The 10715-nt window shown below is 37.3% G+C and overlaps 1 protein-coding gene across 1 annotated transcript; it reads left to right on the forward strand.

The window, feature by feature from the left end:
- The first annotated feature begins 242 nt into the window (after nucleotides 1–242).
- Nucleotides 243–7433, forward strand: LOC139857654 (glycine dehydrogenase (decarboxylating) A, mitochondrial). Its single transcript, XM_071846474.1, has 15 exons — nucleotides 243–1555; nucleotides 2299–2544; nucleotides 2615–2692; nucleotides 2792–2892; nucleotides 3475–3670; nucleotides 3760–3885; nucleotides 4324–4509; nucleotides 4584–4697; nucleotides 4837–4989; nucleotides 5286–5474; nucleotides 5569–5646; nucleotides 5724–5849; nucleotides 5960–6058; nucleotides 6145–6262; nucleotides 7005–7433. Exons 1-15 carry the CDS (start codon nucleotides 350–352, stop codon nucleotides 7094–7096), a joined length of 3108 nt encoding a protein of 1035 aa, XP_071702575.1. The 5' UTR covers nucleotides 243–349; the 3' UTR covers nucleotides 7097–7433.
- Nucleotides 7434–10715: the final 3282 nt, after the last annotated feature.

Genomic DNA, 10715 nt, shown 5'->3' on the forward strand with positions numbered 1-10715 from the left:
AAGACATAAATACAAAAGATCTTGAATCTTTTAACATGTTAACCATACACCTTTAATAAGCAAATCCCAAACACCAATAAAGGTTAAAACTTTCAAATATAATAGGCTTATTTAAGTTGCAAATGGAACATAGGAACTAAATATGAAAGTTTGTATATACTTTAGGATCAAAAACATTAATTTTAACCCTTTCTTGATGACATGTGACTAGGTGAGCATATATGAGGCCAGTGTATACCCGGTATCCCTTTTTATCACCAACCCAAAACTCACCAACCAACCAAAAAAATTCAATCTTTTTTTCATTTGAGCTTGATTCATTCAAGTTCATTTGATTCAATCATAAACAATGGAACGTGCACGCAGGCTAGCAAACAAAGCCATTCTTAGGCGTCTGCTTTCACAAACTAAACACAACCCATCATCCCCTGCACTATATTCACCATCAAGGTATGTTTCTTCATTATCTCCATATGTATCTACTGGTACAACTACAAGAACCTTTAAATCAGAAACCGGGTTCGGTTCACAAGTTCGATCCATATCGATTGAATCATTGAAACCAAGTGATACTTTTGCACGTAGACATAACTCTGCCACCCCAGATGACCAATCCAAAATGGCTGAATTTGTTGGTTTCCCAAATCTTGATTCACTCATTGATGCAACTGTACCTAAATCTATCCGTTTACAATCAATGAAGTATTCTAAATTTGATGAAGGGTTAACTGAATCACAAATGATTGCACATATGCAAGATTTAGCTTCTAAAAATCAAATCTTTAAGTCTTTTATTGGTATGGGGTATTACAATACTTCTGTTCCTCCTGTTATATTAAGAAATATAATGGAGAACCCTGGTTGGTACACACAGTATACACCGTACCAAGCCGAAATCGCGCAGGGTCGACTCGAGTCCCTGTTAAATTTTCAAACTATGGTTACTGATCTAACCGGTTTGCCTATGTCGAATGCTTCGTTACTTGATGAAGGGACTGCAGCTGCAGAAGCTATGGCTATGTGTAATAACATTCAAAAGGGTAAAAAGAAGACCTTTATTATTGCAAGTAACTGTCACCCACAAACGATCGATATTTGTAAAACTAGGGCTGATGGGTTTGACTTAAAAGTGTTGACTGCTGATTTGAAAGACTTTGACTACTCGTCTGGTGACGTTTGTGGGGTGTTGGTTCAGTATCCAGGGACTGAGGGTGAGTTGTTGGATTACGGTGAGTTTATCAAGAATGCGCACGCGAATGGTGTGAAAGTTGTTATGGCTAGTGATTTGTTGGCCTTGACTATTTTGAAGCCGCCGGGTGAGTTTGGAGCTGATATTGTGGTCGGGTCGGCTCAACGGTTTGGGGTTCCGATGGGGTACGGTGGGCCCCATGCTGCGTTTCTTGCGACTTCACAAGAGTATAAAAGAATGATGCCTGGAAGAATTATTGGTGTTAGTGTTGATTCTTCGGGTAAACCTGCTTTACGTATGGCGATGCAGACTCGAGAGCAACATATCAGGAGGGATAAAGCAACCAGCAACATTTGCACAGCTCAGGTAAATTATAATAATCAGTTTTTAATGTTTGTACAAACATTTGTTTTTGATTATATCATTGTTATTTATGGTCAAATACTCAAGTTTTGTTGATTAGTATATGTGTAACAAAAATTGATTATCAAAGACTGAATAGAGTTATTTAGCTACTCCTGTATTTTGCCGAATTTGAGAAACTTTAACTCCCCTATCACAAGACATACTCCTTTTCACACGCCAATGACGAATCTAGGATGAAAACTCAAAGGGGTCCCGATTTTTTTTTTCTTTCCGAAACTAATTATGTTTGGTCGTTTACCTCTAAAAAACCATAAATCTTAAATATGTATGACGCCCTATTCGTTAAATTTAGTGTTGTCCTACAGAATATGAAGTATATTTTGTGAAATAAATTTCCAAACTAGTGGTGTCATAGGACCCTACTTCTTACTAGCTAGGTTCGCCACCGTCACACTAACACGTGCAAAATGATGATATACGTTATTGGTTTCTTTACTAATCGGATTTTTTCGTATAGGCAAATAACTGCGTATCTGATTATTAGAACTTAAAACAACAAGAGAACATCTAAACACTAGTTGGTTTCATTACATCTAAATAGCTGCTATGAGTGCTATCTAATTTTGATTCTTTAAAGTTACATAGCCCGTTCAGTAAGTTCATTCAAACATGCCTCAAGTAATATTTTGTGGTTTAATCATATGAAGGCTTATGAGATTGACACGTGTTTATTTATTTTACAGGCATTGCTTGCAAACATGGCTGCTATGTTTGGTGTATACCATGGACCCGAAGGCCTTAAGACCATAGCCCAACGGGTCCATGGTCTTGCGGGCACATTTGCAGCAGGATTGAAAAAACTCGGGACAGTACAAGTTCAAGATCTTCCATTTTTTGACACAGTGAAGATAACATGTGAAAATGCCGGTGCAATTGCAGATGAAGCTTACAAGCATAAGATGAATTTACGCATTGTGGATAAAAATACCGTAAGTAAATTTTGAAGTGCGGTTTATGTATGCAAATTCTTGAACTTATTCTCTAATATGTTCTTCTCAGATCACTGTATCTTTTGATGAGACAACAACAATTGAAGATGTTGATACTTTGTTTAAAGTTTTTTCCCTGGGGAAACCTGTGAGTATGCTCTTTCCGCAAATATTTAAAATATTGTATATATGTGTGTGGGTGTATATATATATACGCTAGACAGAAAGCTGAACGTTTTCTTTTTAGGTGACCTTCACTGCTGCATCTATTGCACCAGAGGTTCAGGATACTATTCCTTCTGGGCTTGTAAGGGAGACTCCGTTTTTGACTCATCCTATTTTTAACGCGTATGATTCTTTCCTATCTTGTTTTACTCAAAACTTGATATCTGGGTTTCAAGATTACCGTTTGATATTTAACTTATAATAAACTGAATGCTTATCACCGTGCGATTTAAGCAGTCTCCTTACATGGTGATAAGCTATATTTGTCACGGTAATAAAAAAATTAGTCTTTAAATGGGGATATGCCCCCTTTAGACCCATTTACTTATAATCGGTTAATTCTGGTTATGTTGCATCTCTAATGGGTTATATGGTTAACGTAAAAGAATATGGGTCTAACGTGCTGAAAATCATTGAAAGTACAACTTAATGCCTTAATCACATGTGTCATCTTTATTAAGAAGTAGATTATGATTGTAATAATATATTACAATTATTTTGAGCAAATTTGATACACCGATTAGTTATAAAAAACTCATTTTTTAGACAAAATATGTTTTGGGTTAATCCAAACTGTTCAAAAGATTTCTAGTTTTGACTTTACCAAACCCGACCTTTTTGCTACCTCTAGTTTCACTCAAATAAAGCTGCTCAGGAAAATGTTACTGACTTTTACAGACAATTTTGATTGTATTCTTTTTTTAGTTACCATACGGAGCATGAGCTACTAAGATACATTAGTAAGTTGCAATCGAAGGATCTGTCTTTGTGCCACAGTATGATTCCCCTCGGATCTTGTACTATGAAGCTTAATGCGACTACAGAAATGATGCCTGTGACATGGCCCGCGTTTGCAGACATGCATCCTTTTGCTCCTACCGAACAAGCAAAGGGTTACCAGGTAACTTGGATTCTTTTTTTATTTTTAATTATATATTTCAATTTTAATTAAAAACTTAAAGGAAACATAATTCTGGCATTCATTTATAGGAAATGTTCAAGAATTTGGGTGACCTGTTGTGTTCCATTACTGGATTTGATTCTTTCTCTTTGCAACCCAACGCCGGTGCTGCTGGAGAATATGCTGGATTGATGGTTATCCGAGCATATCATATGGTATGTGTAATTTTTTGTTAATTTTCCCACTGTTGTAAAAGTTGGCCGAGTCGGCTAGTTTGGGGACTAGCCCGTCCTGACTCGCCCAAAAACACCTTTAAAGTCAGTCAACACTAAAAAGTTTGGTCAAAGTCAGGTTGAGTCGACTAAGACGGGTCTGAGTCAGTCAAAGTCAAAGTTAGGTCAAAAGTTTATATTTTTAATATTATTGAAATATTTGTATTTATGTTATATTTATGTTTAATACACGTATGTTTAATATATGATTACTAAAAGTCAACGTTGGTCAACACCTGACTCATCCTCCTCTCGTCTCCGACTCGTCCCTCCAAGGTCCTGACCGACTCGTCCCCCGACTTTTACAACCTTGATTTTTTTCAATATAAATGCCAAAATAAAAAAACAAAAAATTGTGTTGTTGACTTTGGTCAAATGTAGGCAAGAGGAGATCACAACAGGAATGTGTGCATTATTCCTGTATCGGCACACGGAACGAATCCCGCTAGTGCTGCTATGTGTGGAATGAAGATCATTACTGTAGGAACCGATTCCAAAGGTAACATTAATATCGAAGAGGTACGTAAGGCTGCTGAGGCGAACAAGGACACTTTATCTGCTCTTATGGTAAGTACACAGAAAATTTTAATCGATATTTTAAAGCGAGCAAACAGATAAGTGTTAACTCAACCTAATTTCAGGTTACCTATCCTTCAACTCATGGAGTTTATGAGGAAGGTATTGATGAGATTTGTAAAATTATTCATGACAATGGAGGTCAAGTTTACATGGATGGAGCTAACATGAACGCACAGGTATAGTAAATAGTAAAAACAACATACAAAATGGACAAATTGTCCTTGTATTCCAAAAATGTATATGATTTTTTCAAGTACATCAAATTTGATGGATTTTTTTTTTAAACATTTTGGTGTATTTCTTTTGTTGTTACAGGTTGGACTAACAAGTCCGGGCTGGATTGGTGCTGATGTTTGTCATCTAAACCTGCACAAGACGTTCTGCATTCCACATGGTGGAGGTGGTCCCGGAATGGGTCCAATTGGTGTGAAGAAACACTTGGCACCATACTTGCCTTCACACCCAGTGGTAAGCACCAAAATTAAATATTTGAAACAATAAATTTTAAAATATTGTACTGAAAAGTTCTCAGGTTCAAATCTCATTAGCCTTATATCTTGGTGTGGCCAGAGAAAGTGTCGAAAATGGTCATGGAATAATCCGGTTAAACCGCATACATCTGAATAAAAATACTCGCCGTCCTCGGTATCTTGAACACGGAAACGTTATATAATAAAACAATAAACAAGTAGAACTGAAAAAATTTGATCTTTTTTGTGTTTATAATGTGTCCACATCTTGATTCAACTGTTCGTGATTTGAAGGTGGCGACGGGTGGTATACCGGCCCCTGAACACAGTCAGCCACTTGGTACGATTTCTGCTGCACCGTGGGGTTCAGCACTTATCTTGCCTATATCATACACATACATTGCTATGATGGGTTCTCAAGGAATCACAAATGCATCAAAGATAGCTATCCTGAACGCAAATTATATGGCAAAACGTCTAGAGGTGGGTCCCTTTTGTTTCCTTTACGTACCCTACAATAAGCAAGATATCATCTTTATGAGTTTTGGCACTATTTAACTCTGGTATTACGTTGCAGTCTCACTATCCAATTCTTTTCCGTGGTGTGAATGGAACGGTTGCTCATGAATTCATTGTTGATTTGAGACCACTGAAGGTAAATTTAATGTTCGATCATATTTTTTCGTTTGTTTATTCTAAGATATTGGGATTAAATTTAGTCATTACTTTCAGACTACTGCTGGAGTAGAGCCAGAAGATGTTGCTAAACGTCTTATTGACTACGGGTTCCATGGTCCCACAATGTCATGGCCAGTTCCAGGAACACTGATGATTGAACCCACTGAAAGTGAAAGCAAGGTATGTGTCAGTTTGACCTGTTAAAGATAAACACAACCCAAGTCGACTCATTCATAACTTATTGGATTGAATTTGTGTCGTTTAAAAAGTTTGGCACTTTGGATTTGTAGGCGGAATTGGACAGGTTTTGTGATGCGTTGATCTCCATTAGAGAAGAAATAGCCGAGATTGAGAAAGGAAACGTTGATATCAACAACAACGTCATCAAGGTAATTTAGCAATCAGTTTGACTATTTTTAAATATATATATTTTTTATGAGTTATACAGTGATTTAAGCGAAATTATATTTTGCAGGGTGCTCCTCATCCGCCACATTTACTCATGGCTGATAAGTGGACGAAACCGTATTCTCGAGAATATGCAGCTTACCCTGCTCCCTGGCTTCGTGCTGCCAAATTCTGGCCTACTACATGTGCGTATTTCTCTTTCTTTCTCATAAATGTGCATATTCTAACAATTAGAGGTGGCTGGGTCAGACTATTTGGGTCAGCTACTCAAATGGGTAATGTTGGCAAAATCTCTTCTCGGAGAGTACTCGGTCAGGACTTTTTAGGGAGTACTTGGATGCTGACTTAGTTTAACTTTGACCGATTTAGACCAATTTTGATTGATTCTCCGATTAATTCCGAGTTTTGGGAGTTTTGAACGATGAGTAATCCCGAGTTTTGGCTGAGTTTGACCGACTTTTTCCGAGTTTGGCCGAGTTTGACTGAGTTTGACCGAGAGTACTTGCCGAGTACTCCCCAAGCTTCCAAAACCGAGTACTTGTCGAGTAATTGCATGTTCTGCAGCAGTGCAAATGGGTTTAGGTCAAAATGGTTGATTTTTATGTGTGTGGGGATTGCCTACCAACTCATTTTGTCCGTTAATGTCTAATGCCTTCAGAAAAAAATGTTGAATGATTTAGGCATCCTAAACGTTTTTGGAACTTTTAATTTGTTTACCATTTGACCTGTTATACACAAAACACAACATTCCCGTTTAAGATATCTGGGTTAAAATCGCCACCCACACTAACTAAGCAACGGAGTATCACAACTTTCATGTGCATATTGGCTACTCAACTAAAAAAAAAAAAAAAAAAAAAAAAAAAAAAAAAAAACCTTTTTGTTTTTCCGAAATTTTCATTTTTTGTGGTATGTTTGCATTGGCAGGCCGGGTAGACAACGTGTATGGTGATCGCAACCTCATTTGCACCCTACAGCCACCACAAGAGTACGAAGAGAAAGCTGAAGCTACCGCTTAAGCTATAAACCGTTGCACATGCTTCATGGTGGTTTATCAGATTATTACTTAAATCTGTTCTTGTATATACACACGTTTCATATTCATACGCCTTATGGCTGCTGGATTTTATGATATTCTTGAAATCGTGATGACCAGCTGCTCTTCTAATATACAGCTTTCACTTGTTGTGAAAGGCACTGTATTCACCTGCATCAGCTATCAGCTATTATAATCATAATTACAATCAAAATTAAAACCTGTTACGCAAACTTAGGGTAGTCTGGTAATTTTACTCAATAATGTAAGGTTGATACATCCATTGATGCCTTTTATACAGTTTGTGTATTTTCCCTACACCGGCTTGTGTCACCAACGCGTTAACTAAAGGTGGCAAAATGGGTGGGTTGAAATGATACATCTATGTAGGCTCAACTCGGTACACGGTTTTTGTCCCAAATATGCTAATATTTTCATGGATTTTGCTAAGGACAACCAAGGACTGTCGTGAACACGTTTTAATGTGTTGTACAATTTGATAACCATCATTTTGAAAGTGACAAGTAACCGTTGTGTACATTGTACAACGCATTAAAGGTATTAATGACAACCTTAGAGGTGTCGTTAGCAAATTTCTATTTTTATTACTACTTGTTGTGTCAGAATTTGATTATATGAGTTATGTTATCCGAATAGTTATCTAAAATCTTTGAACAAAGTAATATAGGCGCTTCGTTGTTAAAAATAAAAAGTTTCAACAACTTTCATCTGTCTCCTTATGTAATCTACATAGTAACATAGCTGAAAAAGTTTCTTTTAAGCTCATGACCTTCGATATTTCATGCCTTGTGAGTTCTAAAACTTACTGGTTTCTCCAAAATAAAATGTAAGCTAATTGATAATATGATATGACAATTTGCCTAGCGCACCCACACCAGCGGAAGCGTGGATATAATTGTTTGAGGCAAACTTGCGAGAAATAATAGAATGCAAAATAAAGTAACTGATAACACAACGATTTAACGTGGTTAGGCAAAACCCTGTCTATGTCCACCTCAAGAGTTTCCTTTATTCTTATAATATAAAAGAACCCGATACAAGAAAAAGTACACTATGAGTTAAACTCAAACCCAAGCCCCTTAAATTTTAGTATAAAATCTAAGTTTCCCGTACACTCTTCTTTTACATTCCTTACAAGAATAAAACTCTCAACCTCACAAAGAAAGGTTCTCGTTGATGTTACTGATCAACTCCCTATCTACTTTGTGATACCCTCACAAATAAACACACTCCGTTGATAAACCCTATCAACTATGTTTTTCTCTCATTTGTGATATCTTGATCCTCTCTCTCTTGGATCACATGATCCCACTCTTGGATGCCTTTCACCTTATGCATGATCACCTATTTATAGATGAAGACATACATGCATACACTTTACTTGGACAATTTTAGCTACTTGTTGCTTATCTTCTTTGACTTGTAGGAAAACAAATCAAACTTTACCACATCAACAACCAACTTGACATGTGCAAAGAAAGAAGAGAATTTCAACCTTCTTTCTTTGAATTACAACTTGCACATGAATAAGCTAAAAAAGTCTTCAACCATGCAAAAGCCAATTTCATTTTGGCTACTAAATGATTTGTCAAATATTTGGACTATTGTCCAACAATCTCCACCTTGACAAACATTTATCTTCTTCGTCACCGAAAATACTAACACCTAGTGTTTTCACCATTGGCCTCCTTATCACCGTTGCACACACCTTGAATCACCTCGGTCCTGAACCCCGATTCAAATAAACTGGTCAATAATCATGTGCAGCTAACCCTTTCAACTTACCTAGTTGACACCGAAGAGGAGTCTCGAATCACCTCTTCCACCACAGTAGGATTTTCCTTCTCACCATCGTTTACCTTGGTCAAACATGTCCCAACATGTTCCCGACCTGTTTCCCGCGTGCACGCTTTCTAAACCTTCGAGACACGAGTACATTTTGTACTCGTCACCAGACGATATAAACCCTCATACTTCTCTCGCTTCATCAGGACCTTCACGCCACATGTGATTTTCATAACTCCACCTACGGCCTAATAACCGTATCCTTGAGAATCCAACATGCATAAGGAAATTAGATTCTTGCACATCCTTGGTGTGTACGCCACACCACCAAGAGCGTAAGCAACTCCGTGAAACAATTTTATTTTCACCATGCAAACACCCTCAACATCACATGTTGAACCATCACCTAAAGTCAGCACCCCGCTTTCTTTAACATAAGCTTATCAAAATAAGCTTCCTTGGAACACACATGCATCGTACAACCAGAATCTAAAATCCATTCATCTTGAGCAGAAGTAGAACTTTTTGATATTGTGAGAACATCTTCCAAATTAACCGGTACATTAACTGCTACTGCAGCTGATGAACCCCCAGATTTATCTTCACCATTCTTCCAGAGTGAACAACCCTTCTTGTAGTGACCTAACTCTTGACATTTGAAGCACTGGAAACCCTTCATGCCGTCTCCAGATCTAGACCTACTGTTATTACTAGATCTCTTCTAGGTAAACCTTCCCCTTCCATGACCGACCATAGCAAACCCATGCTCAAAACGGTCACTGGATCTTCGTCTCTTATCTTCTAATAAGATTGCCAGTACTACATCCTCCATCTTTACAGTAGCCTTACTATAAAGAACAATAGTAACCACAATATCATACGAACTGGGAAGAGAGGCAAGAAAATTAAGGGTCTTATCTTCTTCCTCAATATAAACCTCAACTTTTCAAGTTGATCCACCGGACCATTAAACACGTTCATGTGTTTAATAATATTCCAATCATCATCCGTAATCTCAAATGGCTCCACCTTAAACTGCATACCGCTATTTCCCGCCATCTCAAACTAAAAAATATCCGATAAACCTGGATACGCTCTGATACCACTGTTATGACAATTTGCCTAGCGCACCCACACCACCGGAAGCGTGGATATAATTGTTTGAGGCAAACTTGCGAGAAATAATAGAATGCAAAATAAAGTAACTGATAACACAACGATTTAACGTGGTTCGGCAAAACCCTGTCTACGTCCACCTCAAGAGTTTCCTTTATTCTTATAATATAAAAGAACCTGATACAAGAAAAAGTACACTATGAGTTAAACCCAAACCCAAACCCCTTAAATTTTAGTATAAAATCTAAGTTTTACGTACACTCTTCTTTTACACTCCTTACAAGAATAAAACTTTCAACCTCACAAAGAAAGGTTCCCGTTGATGTTACTGATCAACTCCCTATCTACTTTGTGATACCCTCACAAATAAACACACTCCGTTGATAAACCCTATCAACTATGTTTTTCTCTCATTTGTGATATCTTGATCCTCTCCCTCTTGGATCACATGATCCCACTCTTGGATGCCTTTCACCTTATGCATGATCACCTATTTGCTTACCTTCTTTGACTTGTAGGAAAACAAATCAAACTTTATCACATCAACAACCAACTTGACATGTGCAAAGAAAGAAGAGAATTTCAACCTTCTTTCTTTGAATTACAACTTGCACATGAATAAGCTAAAAAAGTCTTCAACCATACAAAAGCCAATTTCATTTTGGCTACTAAATGATTTG

The sequence above is a fragment of the Rutidosis leptorrhynchoides genome, chromosome 7, assembly GCF_046630445.1.
Source record: "Rutidosis leptorrhynchoides isolate AG116_Rl617_1_P2 chromosome 7, CSIRO_AGI_Rlap_v1, whole genome shotgun sequence".
Taxonomy (NCBI): Eukaryota; Viridiplantae; Streptophyta; class Magnoliopsida; order Asterales; family Asteraceae; genus Rutidosis; species Rutidosis leptorrhynchoides.

Bases quoted from the DNA above. Each gene is read 5' to 3' on its own strand.
- LOC139857654 (XM_071846474.1), top strand. From the start codon at position 350: ATGGAACGTGCACGCAGGCTAGCAAACAAAGCCATTCTTAGGCGTCTG. The intron at 5,647-5,723 runs GTAAATTTAATG...CATTACTTTCAG, and splicing joins TTGATTTGAGACCACTGAAG to ACTACTGCTGGAGTAGAGCC. The intron at 5,850-5,959 runs GTATGTGTCAGT...TTGGATTTGTAG, and splicing joins CCACTGAAAGTGAAAGCAAG to GCGGAATTGGACAGGTTTTG.